The 19,240-nt window shown below is 37.3% G+C and overlaps 1 protein-coding gene across 6 annotated transcripts; it reads left to right on the top strand.

Moving 5' to 3' along the window:
• The first annotated feature begins 66 nt into the window (after nucleotides 1–66).
• Nucleotides 67–18,616, top strand: LRRC72 (leucine rich repeat containing 72). Of its 6 annotated transcripts, none has more exons than XM_032687552.1 (10): nucleotides 67–108; nucleotides 1,731–1,804; nucleotides 5,125–5,194; nucleotides 7,643–7,724; nucleotides 8,935–9,048; nucleotides 13,304–13,393; nucleotides 15,337–15,501; nucleotides 16,445–16,540; nucleotides 16,687–16,714; nucleotides 18,269–18,616. In XM_032687552.1, the coding sequence occupies exons 1-10, from the start codon at nucleotides 76–78 to the stop codon at nucleotides 18,432–18,434; spliced, it is 918 nt and encodes a 305-aa protein (XP_032543443.1). In that variant the 5' UTR covers nucleotides 67–75; the 3' UTR covers nucleotides 18,435–18,616. The 6 variants fall into 6 exon arrangements, with proteins under 6 accessions (XP_032543443.1, XP_032543479.1, XP_032543453.1 ...); XM_032687541.1 differs by lacking the exon at nucleotides 67–108 and adding an exon at nucleotides 396–608; XM_032687588.1 differs by lacking the exon at nucleotides 16,445–16,540.
• Nucleotides 18,617–19,240: the final 624 nt, after the last annotated feature.

The following is a 19,240-nucleotide window of genomic DNA, read 5'->3' as shown; positions in this document are numbered from 1 at the left end:
CCCAGCCCTGCCCACCCTCGCCCACCCCGCGCCCTCGTGCTCCTTCCCCGCAGCCGCCCAGGACGGAGCTCTAAGATGGCGGCGGCTCCCGCCGCCGCCGGCGGGCAGGTGAGCGGGGCGACCTCTCCCCTTCCTTTCCCTCCCTCCGTGCCGGCTGCACCGCTCCCCCGGCCGGAATGGTGGCCACCCCTGGCGCAGCCCCTCGCAGCCCGCCCGGCCCGGGAGCACCCCCGGCCTCGCCCTCCCGGTCTGCCGAGGGGGGAGAAGCGGGGAGATTTCCGCACCGCCACCACACCCCCAAAGCGAGGCGGGCTCGGTCCTCCCGCGTCGGCGAAAGGGGCTCAGCTCCCCCGACCGCCCTGGGCGGCAGCGGGCGCGGCTCCTCTGAGCGAGCCGGTCCGATCCATCTCAGGCACCGGGGCACCCCGGAGGTCTGCAGCCCCGCCGGGGCCGCCGGCTGCTGGGGCGGAGAGCCGGGAATGACCGGGAAAGGGCTCTAGGGCGGGGAGACGATGAGATCTCACGTAAAGCAGTATGCAAAATACAAATCTTTGGGCACAGCCTTCCTGACTTGTCGAACTCAGAACCCGGGTTCTGTGCTGTCTGGAGTAGGTGTGTGTTCCCCATTGGCACTCCACTCTCGCCATCGGTCTGTCCCTCTCTGCCGGGGACAGACATCAGCACGCTTGGGGTGTCGCTTTTCTCCAGAGAAAAACGAGCTGCTTCTCTCCAGAGAACACTTAGTGTTCCCTAGGCAGATTTTGCCCATGTAGACAGAAAACTACAGCCATTTGTCCCAGGTTTCCCCCCTCTGTGACAGCTGCAGTCTGGGAGCCATACCGAGTGCTGGGCAAATGGGCACTGTCCCACACCCGCTCTGTGGAACAAGTGGCCTGTGTGGAGTCCCGGGAGTGCTTGGCTGCTTCAGCTCAGAAAGTGCCACAGGTCCCCCTCCTGTACAAGTTAATCTGTGTGTATTCAGCATGCCCAGAACACACTGGAGTGGTTGTGCTGCCAATACAGGCCATTCTCGACATTCCTGTTGGTGCTCCCAAGGCGTTTTATGTTTGTAAAGTTGTATCAGTTTTGTGGTTTAAACAATAGTGATCCTAATGATGTTGGGCATAATAGCTCATGTAGAAAACTCATTTCTTCTGATACACATTTTACTTTTTATCAGACAGTAGTAACAGAGATCCATAATTCTCTTGTTAATGAGTTTCACTACTTTTACGAATTAGAACACATCAGTAATATACTCTGAAAATAAAAATTGTGTCTGCGTTTTTCAGCGTTTAATGCACAAGCAGTGTACTGGATGCATAATTTTAGAATGTCATGCATATAGTAAAGTTGCATAGAATGAAGTTGGAACTGTATTGCAAAGTAAACAGTTTCATGTTTATCACATGTATGGGTTTGGCTGACCTGAGTGAGAAGCCTGTCAGCAGTCAACACACTTTCTCACTTCACGTCTATCAACTATGATTCTCCACAGGAAAAGAAAATTAGTGTAAGTCTAGCATAATTGTTGGACTATTTTTATCAATTTAAAATAGAGATTGCCAATTTAATATCTTTATCTCAGACTGTATTACAGTTTGCAAGGTGCTGTGATATAGATATTCTTTTTGCTGTGCATATTACTTTAAACACTAAATTTGCGTATGTTATAGTGAATCCATAATGATGCAGTATATTATACTGACAAATGTACTATATACTGTTAGGCAGTAGAAAACCAGCTGAAGATCTGCGGCTTTAAGAGCAATGGGGATGTTATAGGATTGTATCTGGCTAGACAGTAAGTAAAATATGTTTCTCCTTTTGGCTTTAGAGCACACAGTAAATTGTAACCTTTCATAGTACTTTCTGTATCAGGTACTTTCTGAACATCATTTATATGTGAAATATCAGTAAAATGTATTTGTACCTCGTCCATACACGTTGTGAATGAAGAAATGGTGAAGGTACAGTAAGACACACAGCAGAGCTGTTCTCACAGTGAAGCAGTTACCTGCCTCAGCTCTAGATACACAGTCCATCTCCAGCAACCCAGAGTTGCTCCAGGATCTGTGAGTTCACAGAGTTCTGCATGAACTTCTACCACAGGAGCAGAGGAATGAGGCTTGATGGCTAATCTCTGCCTGTTCTAACTGGCTCGTAAGGCTGGGTGGAAGGAGTATCAAGAAGGCAAATGTAAAAACACAGAACCTGCAGAGTCTAAAGACTGCCAAATTTTTGACCTCCCCGAAGAAATCTGTTACTGCAACAGCGAAACTCATTGGTAGCACCTTTGAAATTACCTGCATCTCTACTGTTAAGAACTGAAGGGAGGGCAGGGCAACATGAAGCGAATACAAGCACAAGAATGCTTGTTTTGGGCAGGCAGTACTGATCACAGAACTGATCTCCTCTTAGAGCTTTATGAAATAGCTTGAGATGTAGGGCAGATGAGGAGAAGAAGCCATGCTGAAGGAAGGCAAAGCTTTCATGAACCTGTGGGTGATCTAGGTTGATAGAGGTGGATGTTGTAGTATGAACATGCTGAGAGGCTACCATTGAGGGATGGATGCATGACAGGACATACTTCAAAGTTTTTGGAAGGCGTGCTTTGAATTTCTGGCCAGGGCATAATTCCAAGTGTTGCATACCTGTTTGCAGCCTCACGACTGCATCTACTGTTCGTAAGGCTGATATCATATATGGGGAACTAATGCAGTTTAATAATTCCGGGACAAGGTTTTCAAAGTCCCTGGGTCCAATGGATGAAGAAAAATAAAAGGTATTATGGAATTTCAACGTTGTCTAGCTTGTTTTTAGTGGAAATCAGGTGGTATTGAAAATCTAAATGTGTCCACTAGTGTGTTTGAATTCCTTATCACATCTCTTGATTTACACTGGGAAGGTATTTGATGCTTTGTGAAAAGTAAACTTAAAGCATGTAGTTACTGTCAAATTTCTTTTAAATAAGCATTTTAGAAAGAAGAAAACATAAAAATTAAGGGAGAAGTTTAAATAACGAAAAAATTACAAGATACATATATATATTCTAAACAAGACAAGAAAATTACTATAATGCGTATGCATAAGAGAATTAAGACTGTGTATACAGTCTTATTAGGCACATTTTTTGATTTTAAGTGCTTGAATGTATGCCCTCACTGGTCATATTTTTTGGTATAAATAAAAAGAAATGTTCAGATGGCAGATATAGAAGTGATCTGTCTTCCCATGAAACCATTTTGAGACAGATGATGCAAGATGGCTTCTTTGATGATTGGATAGAAGTGAACTCCTTTTATTCTATACCAACTTATATAAACTTGAGCTACAGCCAAACTCAATATCAGATCATGCTTCCTTAACTGTTGGTTTGACATATTTTTCTGCTGGCTGAAATAAGAAAGTGAAAAAAATAATAATTAAAGTCAATCAAATAAGAGGGAATGAGTTTATATTTTTAAAACACTACTCTTAAAGGGACATGAAACAATGTAAATTTGGACACTGAAAGCTGTCATCCTAGGAAAACTGATTAACTTAGCAGTAGGTAGAAAAAGAGTGCTGCAGGCCAAAAAGGATCAGTTTATAAAAGACATACAAAGTTTGGAAAGCATCTAGAAAGGGACAGGCTCTTTTAAAAATGTTAGAGGAATTAAGCTCTACCTGGGGCAAATTAAATGCCTTAAATACTACCAAAGAAAAAACCAGATCAAGGCTTGGAGATAGTCAAAATGAGGCAGTTAGTAGACAGGGAGTAAAGCCAATTAAAATGTAAACCTGTAAACTAGGTATAGAATGGCAGTGACAAAGAATATGAGGAAATTTTGGCTTTGCTTCCTGAAAAGTAGTGCAGGGGTTTACAGGAGAATTAGATAGTAGCTCTGTAAGAGTTCTGTATGTCCTGTCAACAGTCATCTGCCTGTCTGTGCCACTTGAAGTAATGTCTTTTCTGGTTACTCGTGACAATAGACACAAAAATATATATTTGGAGGGTTAGTTTTTATGAATTATCTGAAGAAGCTAAATAAAGTGTTAAATGAAGTAACAGCATGGGATAATCTGACTTTCAGAAGTAAAGGACACTAAAGGTACAGCACCTCAACTTTGCAGGGTTTGCTTTTGACAGATTTTTTATTTTCAAATGCAAGATCAAAAAAGGCGTCCACCCCTTTGTCTATACCTGGAGGGTGTGTTGAAAAAAACAAACAAAAAACCCCAACATGGGAAGCTAGAGACTAGGCTTCACAGCTGGAAAAAACCCATGATTTTAGGCTGATGATGTGAGGTTAATTTTTATTAATTCTGTTTGTTCTTTCTGAAACACTGGTCCCAGTCTTGCAACACATTAAAATCCACAAGGAAATTTTTATTATGTCAATTAAAATTTGTAATATAAAGGTAATCTACAATTATTCTAGTGGAAATTAAGAATATTTATTTAATTAAATGAAAAATCAAGAGGAGCAATTAGTGAAAATTACTCAGCAGCTCAGTAATATTCTGTGTAATTTGTTATTTATAGTACACTAGCAAGCTCAAAGCGCTAGATACACAATTAAACAAAAAGCCCTACTGGCACATGGGAGATAGTTTCAGCCTTAGTGGATGTCCTAAGTTTATGTGAGAGCAGGAGAGGAGTGAGAAAAGGGCAAAAGATTTCACAATATGCACTAATATGAAAAATAATAAGAGATGTGCATTGATGTGCTTGGTGTCTGGCTTCTCTTGGCTTCTCTGGCACTGTGGCTGGACAATCCCCCCTGCGCCTTCAAAGCAATTTTCCTTTTAGATTTGTGTCCTCAGGGTGCCAAATTTCTCCTCCTGTGTTCTGAGCAGGATTTCCAAACTGCAAAGTACATGGCACTCAGACTCCCTGAGAAAATAAATGCTATTATGGAAAAACAATTAATTTATCACTTATTTTGTTGCTTGCAAGTGTGTAGAATGCTTACGCTGTCTCTGCCATCTTGTTCTTTTTGTCTTTCTCTGATATAACTTCTAAGGAGTGTACCTTTTTAGTTCTTGTGTAATATTATTTATAAAAAAATTAAACTGTTTGTAAAATTATTAAGCACTCTTGTTAAGAAATTTGTTACTCTTTTTCTTTTCTTCCACCAGAGGACTAAGAAGTATCCCAAGTCTCTCACAGTTTAATAGGTTAAAGTATTTGTGGCTTAACAACAATAAGGTAATAAGATATTCATTTAAAGAGCAGAACAGTGCATCTGTGCTCCCTGATTATTATTTTGTAATTTTTTTCTAGCATAAAGCATTATATAATTGTCAAGCTAATAAATTATTTTTAATATCCAGGCATATTTAACTGTGAAATGTGAAAAGATTTTTTTTTTTAACATCGCAGAGTTTAAGCTAATATATTTTCCTTTAGATTCACATCAGATTTATAAATTGTGTTTATTTAAGAAGCTGAGTTTCTGTGCTAATTCCTTAGCAACAAAAAGAAAGCAGTTCCCAATGTAGCTGGTGTACCCTGCCCAGCAGAGCGGCAGCTCTTGGAACAGACCGAGGGGTGATGTGGCTACAGGACAGGAGGGGTCGGCAGGAAACGCGTAGCTCTTGTTTCATGCCCTTGCAGACATGCAGAGTTTATTTCCTGCCAGGATGGTGGTCGAAGTGAGGCTCCTGTTTGCCCTCATGCACAAACGGGTGACATACAACTCTTTGAAATGAGCTTCTCCCTGCACACGGGAAGCAGCACTGGAATGCTTGGGATGATGGGGTATCTGCTGCTGTTACACAGGTCGTTGTGTCACCTAAACTTGTTGGACTTACGAGATTTCCAGGCGAGTGGTTAGAGTGGGACCACATGAATTTCTCATGTTTCCAATGGAGTGTATGGCCCTAAACCAGTTACACAAGCCACATGCCTTACTTTCTCCTTCTGTGCAAATCCAGATTATAGTATTTATTCTATCCCGTATGGGTTTTGAGACAATACTCTGTCAAAATCTCGAGACAGTACAGTTTCCAGCCAATTGTTACACAAAATCATCTCCTTGACCAGTAGAATTATCTGATTTAGAAATCTCCATATCCATAGCCAACCATTATTAAGTGGTTGAATTGGATCTAAACTTTCACCATTAGCCACTGGTAATTAAAAAGCAAGAAAAATAATAAACCCCCAAGAATTCTAACCTGCTTTTAACTGTCTTACTGTACAGTAGTTTACATGACTTTCAGAGTGAGCTCAGCTTCTTAAGACACCAGAGTTGCTTGCTCAGGTAAATAAGTAGATCTGTGAGCAGCAGGAAAAATCAATTTACATTCCATGTCTCTTTGGAGTGTATGTATATCTGCTGCCCCAGGCTAACATCAATTATATGGCATCTTATGTCAACTTCATCAAAAGACCTGTGGTTATCCAACTATTTTCAAAAAAAGCAAAAGTATAGATACATTAAAAGATTGAACACAGGTATAATAAGGCTTTTCCTTGTGTTTCTAGAGGACGCTAAAGAATAAGAAGAAATGACCTGATGACTAAGCAGAACTAATCTTGCTGACCATAAAAGATAAATCAATCTGATTTTTGCCCAGATCTCGTTTTTTTACCTAAGCAGTAACAAAGAGCATTCTTCTGGTTTTCTATATAAATTGTGTGGAATAGCCACTCAGTGGCTTTTCTTAGGAGAAGTGTCACTTAAATGCTGTAATAGAGGAAGCGTGTTTTTCTGTATTCAATAGTTTTATCACAAAAAAAATAAATTTCAGGTGACCCTAAAATCTATACTTGTCAAAGACAGGGAAACACTGTTATACAAGTGAGTGGAAAAACCTCTGCCTTATGCTCTTCCTTTCAGCTTTCAGATACTGTTGATGCACAGAGCAAAGCACATTTGTTTTAGAGTCAGGGGCACAATTCAAAGACATTTGCCCACTAACAAACTTGCATATGTAAATTCAGAATTCAAAGTAGTGTCAGGAATAAAATTCTGCTTGTTGTTCTTGCATTTAAACTGTAGGATAAAAACTTGGGCACCCATTAGTACTCCCTATTCTCAGCGATGGTAATGGTCAACTTGTTCTCTCATTGCAGATACTTTACCTTGCACTGGAGGCACTGAGCTCCAAGCAAGGGGATGTGATTTCATAGGGACCAGAGAAGACTTTTTATGGGAATACACCCATGCGTTTGGTTTTTTTCTGTAATTGTACTTGATTCTCTAAATCTGATTAAATGACATTTTGGGAAATTTAGAACAAGGTCAAGGAATAATTTAAAAACTAGATGCTGGGTTTATTCTAAGGATATATTTCAGGAATATCCTTAAACCAACAAAGAATTATTATGTCCTACAAGGGTCTCCTAACAATAAAATTATTTCAAATGTGAATAGAAGGAAGAAAAAATGTGAAGGCCAATCATTCAAGGAAATTTGTTTCCAAATAAAAATATTAAATTTGTAGTTCAAAAAATTAGGTATGGCTGTACTGCATGTGTTTGATGTGTAATTAGTATTTCTAATGAAGGTTCAGCTGTCAAAAGAATCCTTAAACCAAGTCTTAAACAGAAATATAAGAAACTACCTGTAGTTATGCAGTTTTCAAGAGACCATGTTTATAATTCTCCATTTAGACTGACATATAATAGTTTACCTAACTGTAATTGCAGATACAAGATTTAAATTTCTTGATCAAAAACTATTGCTTGACTGAACTCTACCTCAACAATAATGAACTGACAGATATATCAGGTACCAATATTCCCTTTTTAGGTTGTTTAGCAGAGGCCTATACTTTCTTTTCTGTATACTGGCATTAAAATTTATACAACTTGATGATAGCAAGTAACTTACTGGTTGAAAGCTCCTATATATGCATACCAATACATGTTAATTTTTAGATATTTAATTGTTCCAGGATACTTGAGTGGCAATAAGGTGATATGTTTATCCTGGTCTAAGGGACAAAATGTCATTCACTTTATGTCAGGCAGTTGTAAAATATTTTTGATCTTACATGCACATATTGCATATTGAGAATTTATAACCAGAAGTATTTTGCAAAGTTAATGCCAAGCTTATTTTATTTCAAAATTTGCATTTGTCTTATACTTCTATTTCAGTTTTGCTTACTGTTGTAAATGAAAGTGGCTGTACCAGACTCATGAATTTGTGAACAAAGAGGCCAAAACATAATAAATTTCTGTATATTTTAGACATTTTAAATGTTAATACTTTATTTTTCTCTGTCCCTATAAAATGCAGGGATTAATGATGTTGATTAGTTTCTGTGAGATTTTGAAAAAAATTAATCTTCGAAATACAAACATGGATAAAAGAGACAATACAGATGATAACAAAATATGGTTAAACAGAAGGGTGTCCTTTATAGGGAAATGTGGGTAGGAAACATTGTACAGAATCTGGAAAACATGGTGTCCAATCCTGATGTGGTGTGAGAATGTGAACAAATAGCCTGGGACAGCCACAACAATATTTTGTAATAACTTTTTAATATGTCAGTAATTACTTGAAACGGAACTATTTTCTAAGGAATTCACTATTTATTATTTGAGAGGCAAAGGTGATATATTATTGTAAGGCAAAGGTAATATTAGGTCAAGGTAAAAGGAAGTGAATTAACCAAGGATTACTGGGATATAGGAATAAGGAAGGGAGGAAGAAGAGAGTTTGCAGTTGATGCTGATTTGTTGGTGCAAGGGTAATGTGGGCATATGGAAAGAACTGGAATGAAAAAAAGTTAGGCCTGTGTTTAAAGGATGTGATTAGAAATATGAAAGGGATATTGAATATCTCTAATTTTTTTAAAATTAATATCTCATGCAGTGTGTTACCAAAAGGCAAGCATAGATAGATATTGTGTGCAGCATAACAAAATAATTATCTAATAGAAGCAGTCTGCTATGGTGAGAACGATTAATTATTTTTCATTTCATTTCAGGTGCTCTGAAACACTTATGTTCGTTACAGATTCTGTTTCTTCACAACAACGAGTTAAAGAAACTTGGCAAAACAGTGAAGGAATTGAAAGGAATGATAAGCTTGCATACTCTAAGTAATACCTTATTTTTATTCTGCAGTGACCAATAGCTTTTTAGTTTCTTATCGGGATGTTTCTTGCCTGTTTCTGCATCATTTGTCAATAGCTTTTGAAACTAATTAGAAATTTCAACTAAATTTGACAAATCTGAAGAAAGAGATCTCTAGGACATGAAAATTCCACAAAGAGTACCTCAACTGAGAAAAACCTGCTAAGTGAGTTCAGAAGTTAACTCTTTTTGGCTGCTGCCTAGCCAATATCCTGGATGAGTAGCTTGGAGGGTGTCAAGCAGTTTACTGCTGCCTCTTTGTAAGGGAACATGGGAGTGAGATTATCATAGAGGTAGAGTTGAAAAATAGATGTTATTGTTGTTGGGAGTGTAAGTGACAGGTTAAAGAACCCAAATTCCTACCTCATTAATTCTGTTGCTTATAGAACTCCCTTTCTGCATCTTTTTGGCAGACTGTGGATTTCTAGAATCTAAGAATAAGTACACTTAGGAATTCTTCAGAACAATGTCTGTCAAGTGGCATATTTTCTGATGCACTGGCTGGAAGTGAAAACAGTGCCATCTCTGAAATTTCAAATTAAGTTACACAAGACAGCGTTGATGCCACTAAGTTACAATGTAAGAAGTAGCCTCCAGGGAAAGTAGGATTATATGCTATTAAGATACTGAACATGAAAATGTAAGCAGTGTTTTCTGTGGTTCCTAAAGGAATGTCAACATAGGCCATGACAGACACTCAGTACTTGGAGAAAACAGGAAACGATTTTCACGCCTTAGTGACGGCTAAGGAGGTGAATGTCACCAGGCCATAACACCTCCTTAAGCATTCAGAAAACTGAGTGTCTGATTGTGGGAAAGGAAAATATGACTTAAAAAGTACACTTTTAATTGAACTTGACACTGGGCCAAAACTAAGAAACAAATCAAGTGTTTAGGAAGACAACATGTCAGCCAAATTATAGTAATTTTTTTCATTATATGCAAGATAGAAAAAATAGTCCGTTTAAGAATGCAGTTGTTTGAAGTGATTAAGCAAAGTCTGGACAGACATCCTATGTATGAATGGTGCAGTCACTTGAATTTAATGTTAGCCCTACAAATTAATAAGGAGCTTCAACAAGCACAGGAAGTTTGTTGTACTTGCTGCAACCATCTGTGGGAAATACGTAGCAGATAGTTAAAGTGCTGCTGAGTTATTATGAATGGCAGTCACAAAGGCATAGTGAAAACTGGGTGCAAATTGGACTGGCCACCACCATAGAAAAGGAAGTGTTTGAAAGAACAATCAAACAATATATAGAATATACCAATCTACCCTAATTAAAAAAAAAAGTTCAAAGATTTGTACCAGAGTAAACAGTAACAGTGGAAGAAGCTTAATAACCTTAATAACCATAGCTTTAAAGTTATTTCTTCTTGACCTTTGCAGTCATGAAAAAATCGTTAATGTGTTTGTTTCAAGGAGATTTCATAATAATGAGTTCTCAAGTTACCAGTACTCTATTTGTTTAATAAAATGTAGTCACATTTGAAGTAAATTACATCAGTAATTTACAAATGAACAAAATAAATTTTAAAAGTCATATCCTATATATCATATAATATTACTATATAATTTCTATGACTCCTTGCAATATTAAGAAATATGAAATGGGTGCAGAATTTGCATTGTGTAGCTTTGAAAAGGGCTGTGCCCATAACTAACTTTTATAAAACAAAACCAGTGACAGTTCTCACTGTTATGAGGTAGATCTTTTTTATTGCCAGACAATCTCATTTAAGAAAAAAACAAACACTTGCTAGCCTTCAGCTGAGCTCCTGGATGCTTAACAAGATTTTATAATTTTGTATCTCTTGGGGACAACAGAACTATTAAAACACACTATTATTGTTCACTTCAGGAGTAGCATCCAGCTCCAAAATGTTGCATTTCTCTTCTTGAAGGCTCTCTTGTGATTTTTAGCCACTGCCCTGCACTGGATGTGTAGCAGAACACCATCCTTCACCAGGCCTTTAGAGAAGACACTCAGCTTTGAAAGATTTACTGCACATGTTTCTCACAACTGCAGCCTTTGGGAGATACAGAGGGTTTCTTTATGGGCTCACCTCACATCTCCCTTTTGGAATCCAAGATTTTTGTTACATACTCTGTAAATTGTCTCAACTGATTTATTGTACTCAGCTGATAACATCCTGCTGCTAGACCTCAGAAAACTGTGTTCTTCTCTATGTTTCTGCCCCGTGTGGCATAGGCACACTGTTTTCCTACACTCCAAATAGAGAAAACAGACAAAACTGTGGAGGAAGAAAGCATTATCCCTCATTTGTAGAAGTAAAACTGCATGACCTTGACAAGAAAGTAGATAGCTGAGCCAGGAATTAATCCCAGATGTTTTGTAAAACAAGACCATCTTGATCTGTACAATGTTGGATTTACTGTAAAAATAAGCAGTAAAAACATTCACATTCTCTAAAAAACCCCTACAAATCAGTGTTGATGAGGAGAGACATGATCCAAGTAGCATCCAGATTCACAAGTGGTTAGTATCAGCCCTGGTTTGTGCCTTGGAAAAATCTCTTTTTAATCTTTATTCCATTCCACTACCAAACATACCTACTTTTAGAGATCTTTCTGAAACATTTTTATTTCTGGAATGCTATTGCATATTTTCTTGTCTCAAGAACGGAATTATCAGATATATGCATAATATTCTTTCTGATCAACACTTTCTGGAAAAAAAAAATAGCTATATGCTACTTTGTTCAGTAAAAATGGAACTTTCTTTTGCTGCCACCTTGTGGGATTCTTACTAATTTCAAGTCAGTGACTTATAAAAATTTGTTTAAGAATTAAAATATTTTAAGTTCTCCTCTAAACACGTGAACAGGTGTTTTCTGTGCAGGAGAGAGCAAAAATGCCTGTGCCAGCCTTACTGCATCCTCAAAATAACTGCTAAATCGCATCGAGCGCTGAGCTCCCTTCAGCAATCAGACTTGTCCTGAAGAACATGAAATGGCATCTTGTAGTTCAGAAATCCATTTGGAATATTTTCAGACTTTTTTCTTCTTCTACTATCTCTTATTTGCTTCTGTAATACCATCTCCCCCCCCCAACTGCTAAAATTACATGTAACAGGATTTTTTACCCTAGAGTGAGTATTAGCTACTTAAAAAGAGAAAAGCAGATCCGTGTAGCAGAAGTTTGTCAGAATTGTATCAGAATTGTCAAAATCATTAAGATTTTTTTTTTCTCTCCTCTGATCTCAAGGTGGCAGCATCCTGATTATTTTTACTGTCTTAGAAGAACAGCATTTGTTAAAGGAGAAAAATAGAATTATTATGTCTTTCATTTAGGAAAAAAGCCCCACCCAGTAACACTTGTTTGTTTGTTTGTTAGCTGCTCTGGGAATGAGCCAGTTTCTATTTTAATCGACCCTAGATATCACTGTCATGAAATAAACTAATTTGGCATTCAGCTAGGTAAGTGTTCCACATTTGGCAAAGCAGCAGCACAGGATTGATACCCGTCTCTGTGTTGCAAAGGTTTGGCTATACAGGTAAAGTGAACCTGAACATAAGCATTGTAGTCAGATTGCTAATGGTCTTTTGCAGCTTAGTATCTCAAGGTAAGCTAATGGGGACCCAGGTTCTGAAGAACTTAGATCGCATTAAACATTTTACTCTTAAATTTCTTGAGTTTTCAAACTCATCATCTGTCAAAACATCGCAAGAGTGGGTATTTGCATTTTATATTGTGTCTGTGGGATAAAGCACCTTTATATCAGCTCTGAAAAAGCCTTAGGTGTCTTAAAGCTCATCTACTTTTAATAACTCCGTCCCCCTACAATTTTTATGTCTTACCTTTAAGCTGTCACACTTAAAAGACCACTGTTATTTAAAATAGACATCAGCTAACAATACCTAAGAAAATCAAAGGCAAGCACCTAGTGGGTTTTTTTATGTATATCTTAAAAAATAGAAAAAAACCTCAAAGGTTTGGAGTGCACAATGACACCTTTACTCACTTCTTGCCTGTGTTGTTTTGCATACTCTGCAAGTCCATGTTTAGTTATTTCATGCCTGTAAAGAGACTGTGCTTTGTTTGCCCAGCATAAGAACAATTTGAATTGATAATATTTTGTACAAAGTCTTTGGTTCCTAGTGATCTTTAATTTTCCTGCTTTGCAAAGCTTTTGTTCTTTTGCCGGGTTTGTTTTTTTTTTTGTGACATTGTTTGTTTTTTCTATATACATTTTGCAGACCTATTCCAAAACCCTCTGGCATATGATCCAGACTACCGGCTTTATATCATATACATCCTTCCTTCAGTTCAGCTCCTTGACAGGAAGTGTAAGGATTGCTTTCCTCTTCTATCAAAGCATTGACAGTTGCTTTTGTTTTTAATCAGTTTGGAAAAACGGGTGAAATTATCTTGCCTGTTCTTTTACATGCATTTTTTGATATAGCAAAAGGTCTAATGAGCAGATACCCATTTTTTGCAAGATTTGTCAAGCAAACAGAGTTTGCATGGCATAAACAGTTTACTTTGTCAAAGGCTTTTGATTTCTGTCATCTTTAAACTGCGTATGCTTTCCTTGTGTCTTGGTCTATTTGGGTAAGACAGATAAAAGCCTGTGCTTAGAAACATGTACCTACATTTGTGCATTCTCACTGGCATATTCACATGGGTGAGCATGTTTACTTAGGTATGGATAATATCCTCAGCTATCTACATGTTTCTGTAGAGTTTAAATATGCACATTTCTTGATGAGGAAGATTCAGACCATGCTTTCAAATATAAATATTCATAAATCATCATGAGCTCTTTCACAGATTGTCTATTGTAAATTCAACAGAAAAAAATGTCTTAAGAAAAGCCATATATGAAATCAGTGAATCCATAAAATGTCAAAATGAACCCAGAAAATCACCTTTTGTGATTTTTGCCTCTGGTGTTTGGAAAGCTATTTGATTGGCAAGTGGACTGAAAATTACTCGAGAGCCCTGAGAAAGGGGTTGATTCCTGCCCCAGCTCTACCTTATAAGAAAGTAGCAAGGAAAAACAGGGCCATCTTGAAAACCTGCTCCCAGCCTCTAAGGGAATCAGGATGTAGGACTTGAGCAAGGCAGATGCAGGACATCTGCAGGTGCTGCAAGACTGTGCAGCTCTGTCATGAAGGAAGGATGGTAGATGGGCCAGGGGTTGATGAGGAGCTGCTGGCTCTGACCATGTGGCCATTTGCTTACCCTGTCATTTTGCACTGGTGCCTCCAATCTCGAGTATTTGGTCTCGTGTTACAGCTGTGCTTAACACGTCTGTCAGACTGTTACTAATGATCACTTTAGACTGGGGAGTGATGAATGAAGCTTAATGTACTGAAAAATATGTGTTGCATTTACATGTCTAGAAACACTTCCGTAAAACTTCCTGGACTTAATCTCCAAATACAGTTCTACTGTAATCAGTCCTGGATTAAGACTTGCAATTATTTGTATCAAGCTGCCTCCTGGACTTCCCACTTAGTGAACTATTTCTCTAACATTACAAAGCTTCTTCACCATCTGTGGAACATTACCACAGCACAGTCCTGGCTGTCGCCTTTACACGAGACATGTGCTCACACTTCTGTTACCTTCAGGCATGACTACTGCAGTTCCTTTCTAATTGGTCCCCTAGACACTGTGACTCCAAAACTTCCCTGCATTCAAAATGCTTCTACCAGTTACTTGTTCTAAAGCTTTAGCTCACTTCTGTTCCATAGCTGAAGTACTGGATTAGTATAAAGTTCACATAATTGAAGTTACTATCCCCAATTTTATTTAATAGCCTTAAACTATTTGTTTAAAATTTAAAGTTATTTTTAATTAAAGTGCAAAACAGGAAAATTTCAAGCTTTTTTCTTGATTGCATTCCTAGAGTTTTCCCTGTAATTGACCAATGGGAATTGAACTGGCCTTAAACCAGGATTTGATTTTGCTATTCATAAAGAAACTTCCAAATCTACTGACTTCTGCAGTAGATCTCATTTAAGTAGTATGAAAAGTCTGGCTTTTTAGTTTCTTGGTTTAAAACTTGTCATCCTACTGCACTCAAAAGAAAATATTTTATTGTACAGGGCTTCACCCTAAAGCCTTGGAAAGTATCATTCCATGTTCCCATTTTGAATTGTTGTGAAATGATGTAACTTACACTGCTATTGTTACAAAACTCTGCACAGAAAAAAGCGAATCACCTTTTGCATGCTGCCTTTTCAATTGGTAGAAAACATTTTTTTTTATATCCCCTTAACAGTAGTTACACAAAGAGAAAGGGAATCAGCATTTCATCTTTATAACCCTGAAAGGTCTCTGCTCGTGCAGTCTATAGCTTTTGGGAAGAGAGTAAAGACACCCCTGGGGACTCCAGTGGGGTCCAGAAGATGCATTCACCCAGCCAGAAGCCTGATAATGCCCTCAGGTATTTATAATAATAGAAGGAAAAGCAGACATTTTTAGGTGATTAGAATTAGAAATGGGGTTTTTTCATTCATCTGATAAGAAGTTGTTGGTTTTAGTAATAGAATAAAAATGCATCAGTAACTCAACCAAATTGCTTCATAAAGTAGTAGTAGCAGCAACAGGAAACAAATGAGTCCTTACACTGACAGTATTGAGGCAAATAAGTTCTAGTCACTCCCTGTAGTTACAGAATTACCTTTAAAGATAGATGAACAAACAACATATTTTTCCCCAGTATATGTCTTGCGAGTGTTTGGTTTTACTTTTATTTAACTTAAAATATCTCAGTACACATCTAGGCCAGTGACAGCATCATAGACTTTTGATGCCCTCTAGTGCTTTTATAAAATAATCTCTCAAAGAAAGTATTTTATTCTAGTGTTTTAAATTTTATTGTGCCTAGTTTTATGAGTAGATTCCTTTTTGTGCTTTCAAAGCTGAGAATATTTTAATGATGTCTTAAAATAGCATATAAGGCAAATTTTAGAGTTCTTATAATATTCAGATCTGGAAGACAGCATGACCTGGGCACAAGAAAGCAGGTGAATACCACCAGGAACCTTGTGACTTGTACCATATCACAATCCAGAACAAACCTTGAATTCTTGTCTGCTTTTTTGATGTTTTAAAGATAAGAAAACCAATATTGTGCATAGATGAAATCATAGCATTTTAAAAAGTAGTGTAGAAGAAGTCTGGAAAGTAATAAAATACCTGCAAGTTTTTTTAAATGTATATATCACAATAGTAAAGCTGAAAGCAATATATTTAACAGTAATTTTGGAGAGGTTGAGAAAAGGAGGATAGTTTGATAATATATAATAATTTATTTGTTTTGCTGATGATTATCAAAGTAGGCGTACAGTTGTCTTTATCTCTACTATGCAATCATTCACTTATAGAGAGAGTGGCATCGTTTTCTGTGAAAGAAAAAAAGCCTGGAAATGTATGTCTATGGGGAATAAGAGAACTACATAAACTTAAAAAAATTCTGACAAGTATTTGCTTCCACAGTACTTTAATAAAATATGATCTTAAACATTTCAAATAATCTGCTAGTTTTCAATTAATTTGAACAAGCAAATTAGGATCAGGATGGTAGTGGTACACCCATTAATGTCTTAATTTGAACTTTTTGTTATAGGTTGTGAATTTGGAGATAACACAAATAAGTAAGTCATTTTTTTGATTTATTTTCCTTTTGCATCTCTGAAGCATTTACTGAATTTCCTCTTCTTGTGCCTAAAAAATACCCTAACCAGAGAAAACATCCAGCAAAAATGAGCTTTTCAGAGAAATTTCAGGCCTTTGTATTTAATATAGTTGCAACTCTATACTATTGTGATGAGACAGCCTACCCACTGGTGTCTGAAATTTAATATTGAAAGGTATTCCACATTTGGAAGTGGGTACATACAACTGCCATTTATTTGTAAGATCAAATACTGATCACTAGAAAAAACATGCTCTAAGTATTAGAGCATCAGAATATCTGTTCTATATTATGGCCCAGAAAACATTCCCCTGAGTGGCTGTTCAAAAATACATACTCTCTGAAAAACATTGTGACTTGAAGAATGAAACTTTTTTAGTCTGTACTTGATTTTTTTTTATTCTTTTCAGCTTCAAAATCATGGAAATAAATGCAAAACTTACCTCGATTATCTTTGTCTTGATTGAGGCAGGAGAAAGGTTCCATTTCGATGTGATGACATTGTAGATGCAATCTTTATAAGAGTAAATTTACAAACTTTAGATGTCAGGCTTGGTTTTACTTTCTAGCTTTACATATGAAAAGATTTGAAAAACGCATTAAAGGAAATAATAAAACCCTACATATCCTATGTATCCTTTGACAGTACTGCATACAGCTATTTAAAATCAAGCTAATTTGTGTTGAAAGAGTAATTCTTACCTGCTTCCAGTGGAGTTAGCTGTCCTCATTGGTAGAATGGATGTACGGCTTTCTGGAGTCTTATTTATGTACATGCTGAAACTTTGCAAGGTGCCTTTTCATGACCAAGTGCTTTAAACTCGGTGGAGATAGTCCTGTGGTTCATATTAGCTGTGTTTTACTATTGGTACACCTCTAAGAAATAAGTTCTTATAAAATGACCTCTAAGAAATAAGTTCTTATATGATTTAATATTGTATCTGAGTTGGAAGGTTTTGGTCTAACACAAAGTCCTTCTCAATCCTACACTGATGCGCATCTGCTGCTTTCCTCTTCCAGACTACAGCTGTGGCAGGATACATGAACAACACAAGCTCACAGTGTTCTGGATTCAGAACCTGGAGAATGGAGATTTGCCTGAGGGCTAGTTAAAAGATACACAGCAAAATAAATGTGCATTTGCATTAATCGGTATCAAATTGCTTGAATCATGTCCACTGAATCAGAGTATTAAAAGTATACAATTATAATTGTAGTAGGAAAAAAATTGAAAAATATTATTTTGCTTTAAGTTTACTATAAATGTATTTTAAATAATTTATACCTGATTTTTCCCCATTAGAATCCTGTGATTCTAACCTTTGCTCATTTTGTTTTGCTTTCTGAAATTTGGTAAAAGAAGAAAACCTTCTGAAAATTTTAAATTTTTAAATCCTCACTGTTAGTGTCATCATGACTGCCAACGTCACTTTCTACACTGTGTGTTGTATATTAGTTCCAAAGTAGTTTGGAAACATTCAGATAATGGACATTTGCTGTGTTCTTTTTGCAGAGTACCATTTGAGAACCCCGAAGATGCAGTTTTAGTACGGGCAATGACAAGATCTCTAACAGAATTTTCCTCTGTGGACTGGAACAAGGTAGCTACCTGTCAAGAAAGACGTCTTCAAAATAAAGCAGAAGAACCCCTTGAGAAGCTGACAGTCCAATTTAGATGAGTCCTTTCTTCCTTAAGAAAAAAACAATTCCTCTCTCTAGTGTGGAGCCCCATAAGTAACAACTATATGACAACATGCATCAAATTAAATGAATTTCCAGAAAAAAACTGTGTAATATAATGATGAATTAAGATAACAAATGATAAATGTCAATGATACAATAAAAGTTGCTTGAAATGCAATTCTAACCATATTTCTGTTACCAGAAAGCACTAAAGCTAAACTGCATGCTAATTTTTAAGAAACTAAGGATAAATACTTTCATTGCTTATAGTTTCTGCTGGAGAATTACTTATCGTATTCTCTAACAGTAATTTGCCTTCTTCCATCAAAATAAAGATATGAGGAAGCAACCATTAAGCTCTTCTCATTTCTGAGAGGGATTAAAGTTTCAATTTGATAATTTGTGTGCTGCATGAATGTGCTGGAAACTCTCAGTTATATGATACTTATTTGATCCCCATACAGTGGATCCACAAGCTCTTAAGCATACTGATATCTCTCTCTTGTCTGTGGCTGCTGATTCTCTCCCGGGATGCAGGCTTGTGCTCACTTGTCATTCTGGAGAGACAGGACTTGCCCAGGACACTGCCCCAAGACTGTCACACAGTGCTGGTGCATTACACCTGACACTTTTGGCTTTTAAACCTGTTACCACTAAGGAAGCCAGTGGGAAGTGTGTATATGGATGGAAAATAATACATTTCCACACATATTTATCCCTCCATTCTGCCAAAGGCTTAAAGTCAGTAATGCCTTTTAACATATCAAAGGCCTTCTTCAGCCTGTGACTTGTCTTCTGAGTC

The sequence above is a fragment of the Chiroxiphia lanceolata genome, chromosome 1 (genome assembly GCF_009829145.1).
Source record: "Chiroxiphia lanceolata isolate bChiLan1 chromosome 1, bChiLan1.pri, whole genome shotgun sequence".
Taxonomy (NCBI): Eukaryota; Metazoa; Chordata; class Aves; order Passeriformes; family Pipridae; genus Chiroxiphia; species Chiroxiphia lanceolata.
The sequence above is the reverse complement of the archived record's forward strand: the minus strand, read 5'-3'. Positions and strand labels throughout refer to the sequence as shown.

Coding starts and splice junctions, on each gene's coding strand:
- LRRC72 (XM_032687541.1), top strand. CDS start 513: ATGAGATCTCACGTAAAGCAGTATGCAAAATACAAATCTTTGGGCACA. Junction 13,394..15,336: donor TCAGCTCCTTGACAGGAAGT/GTAAGGATTGCT, acceptor TCCCCTTAACAG/TAGTTACACAAAGAGAAAGG. Junction 15,502..16,444: donor AAGCCTGATAATGCCCTCAG/GTATTTATAATA, acceptor ATTCACTTATAG/AGAGAGTGGCATCGTTTTCT.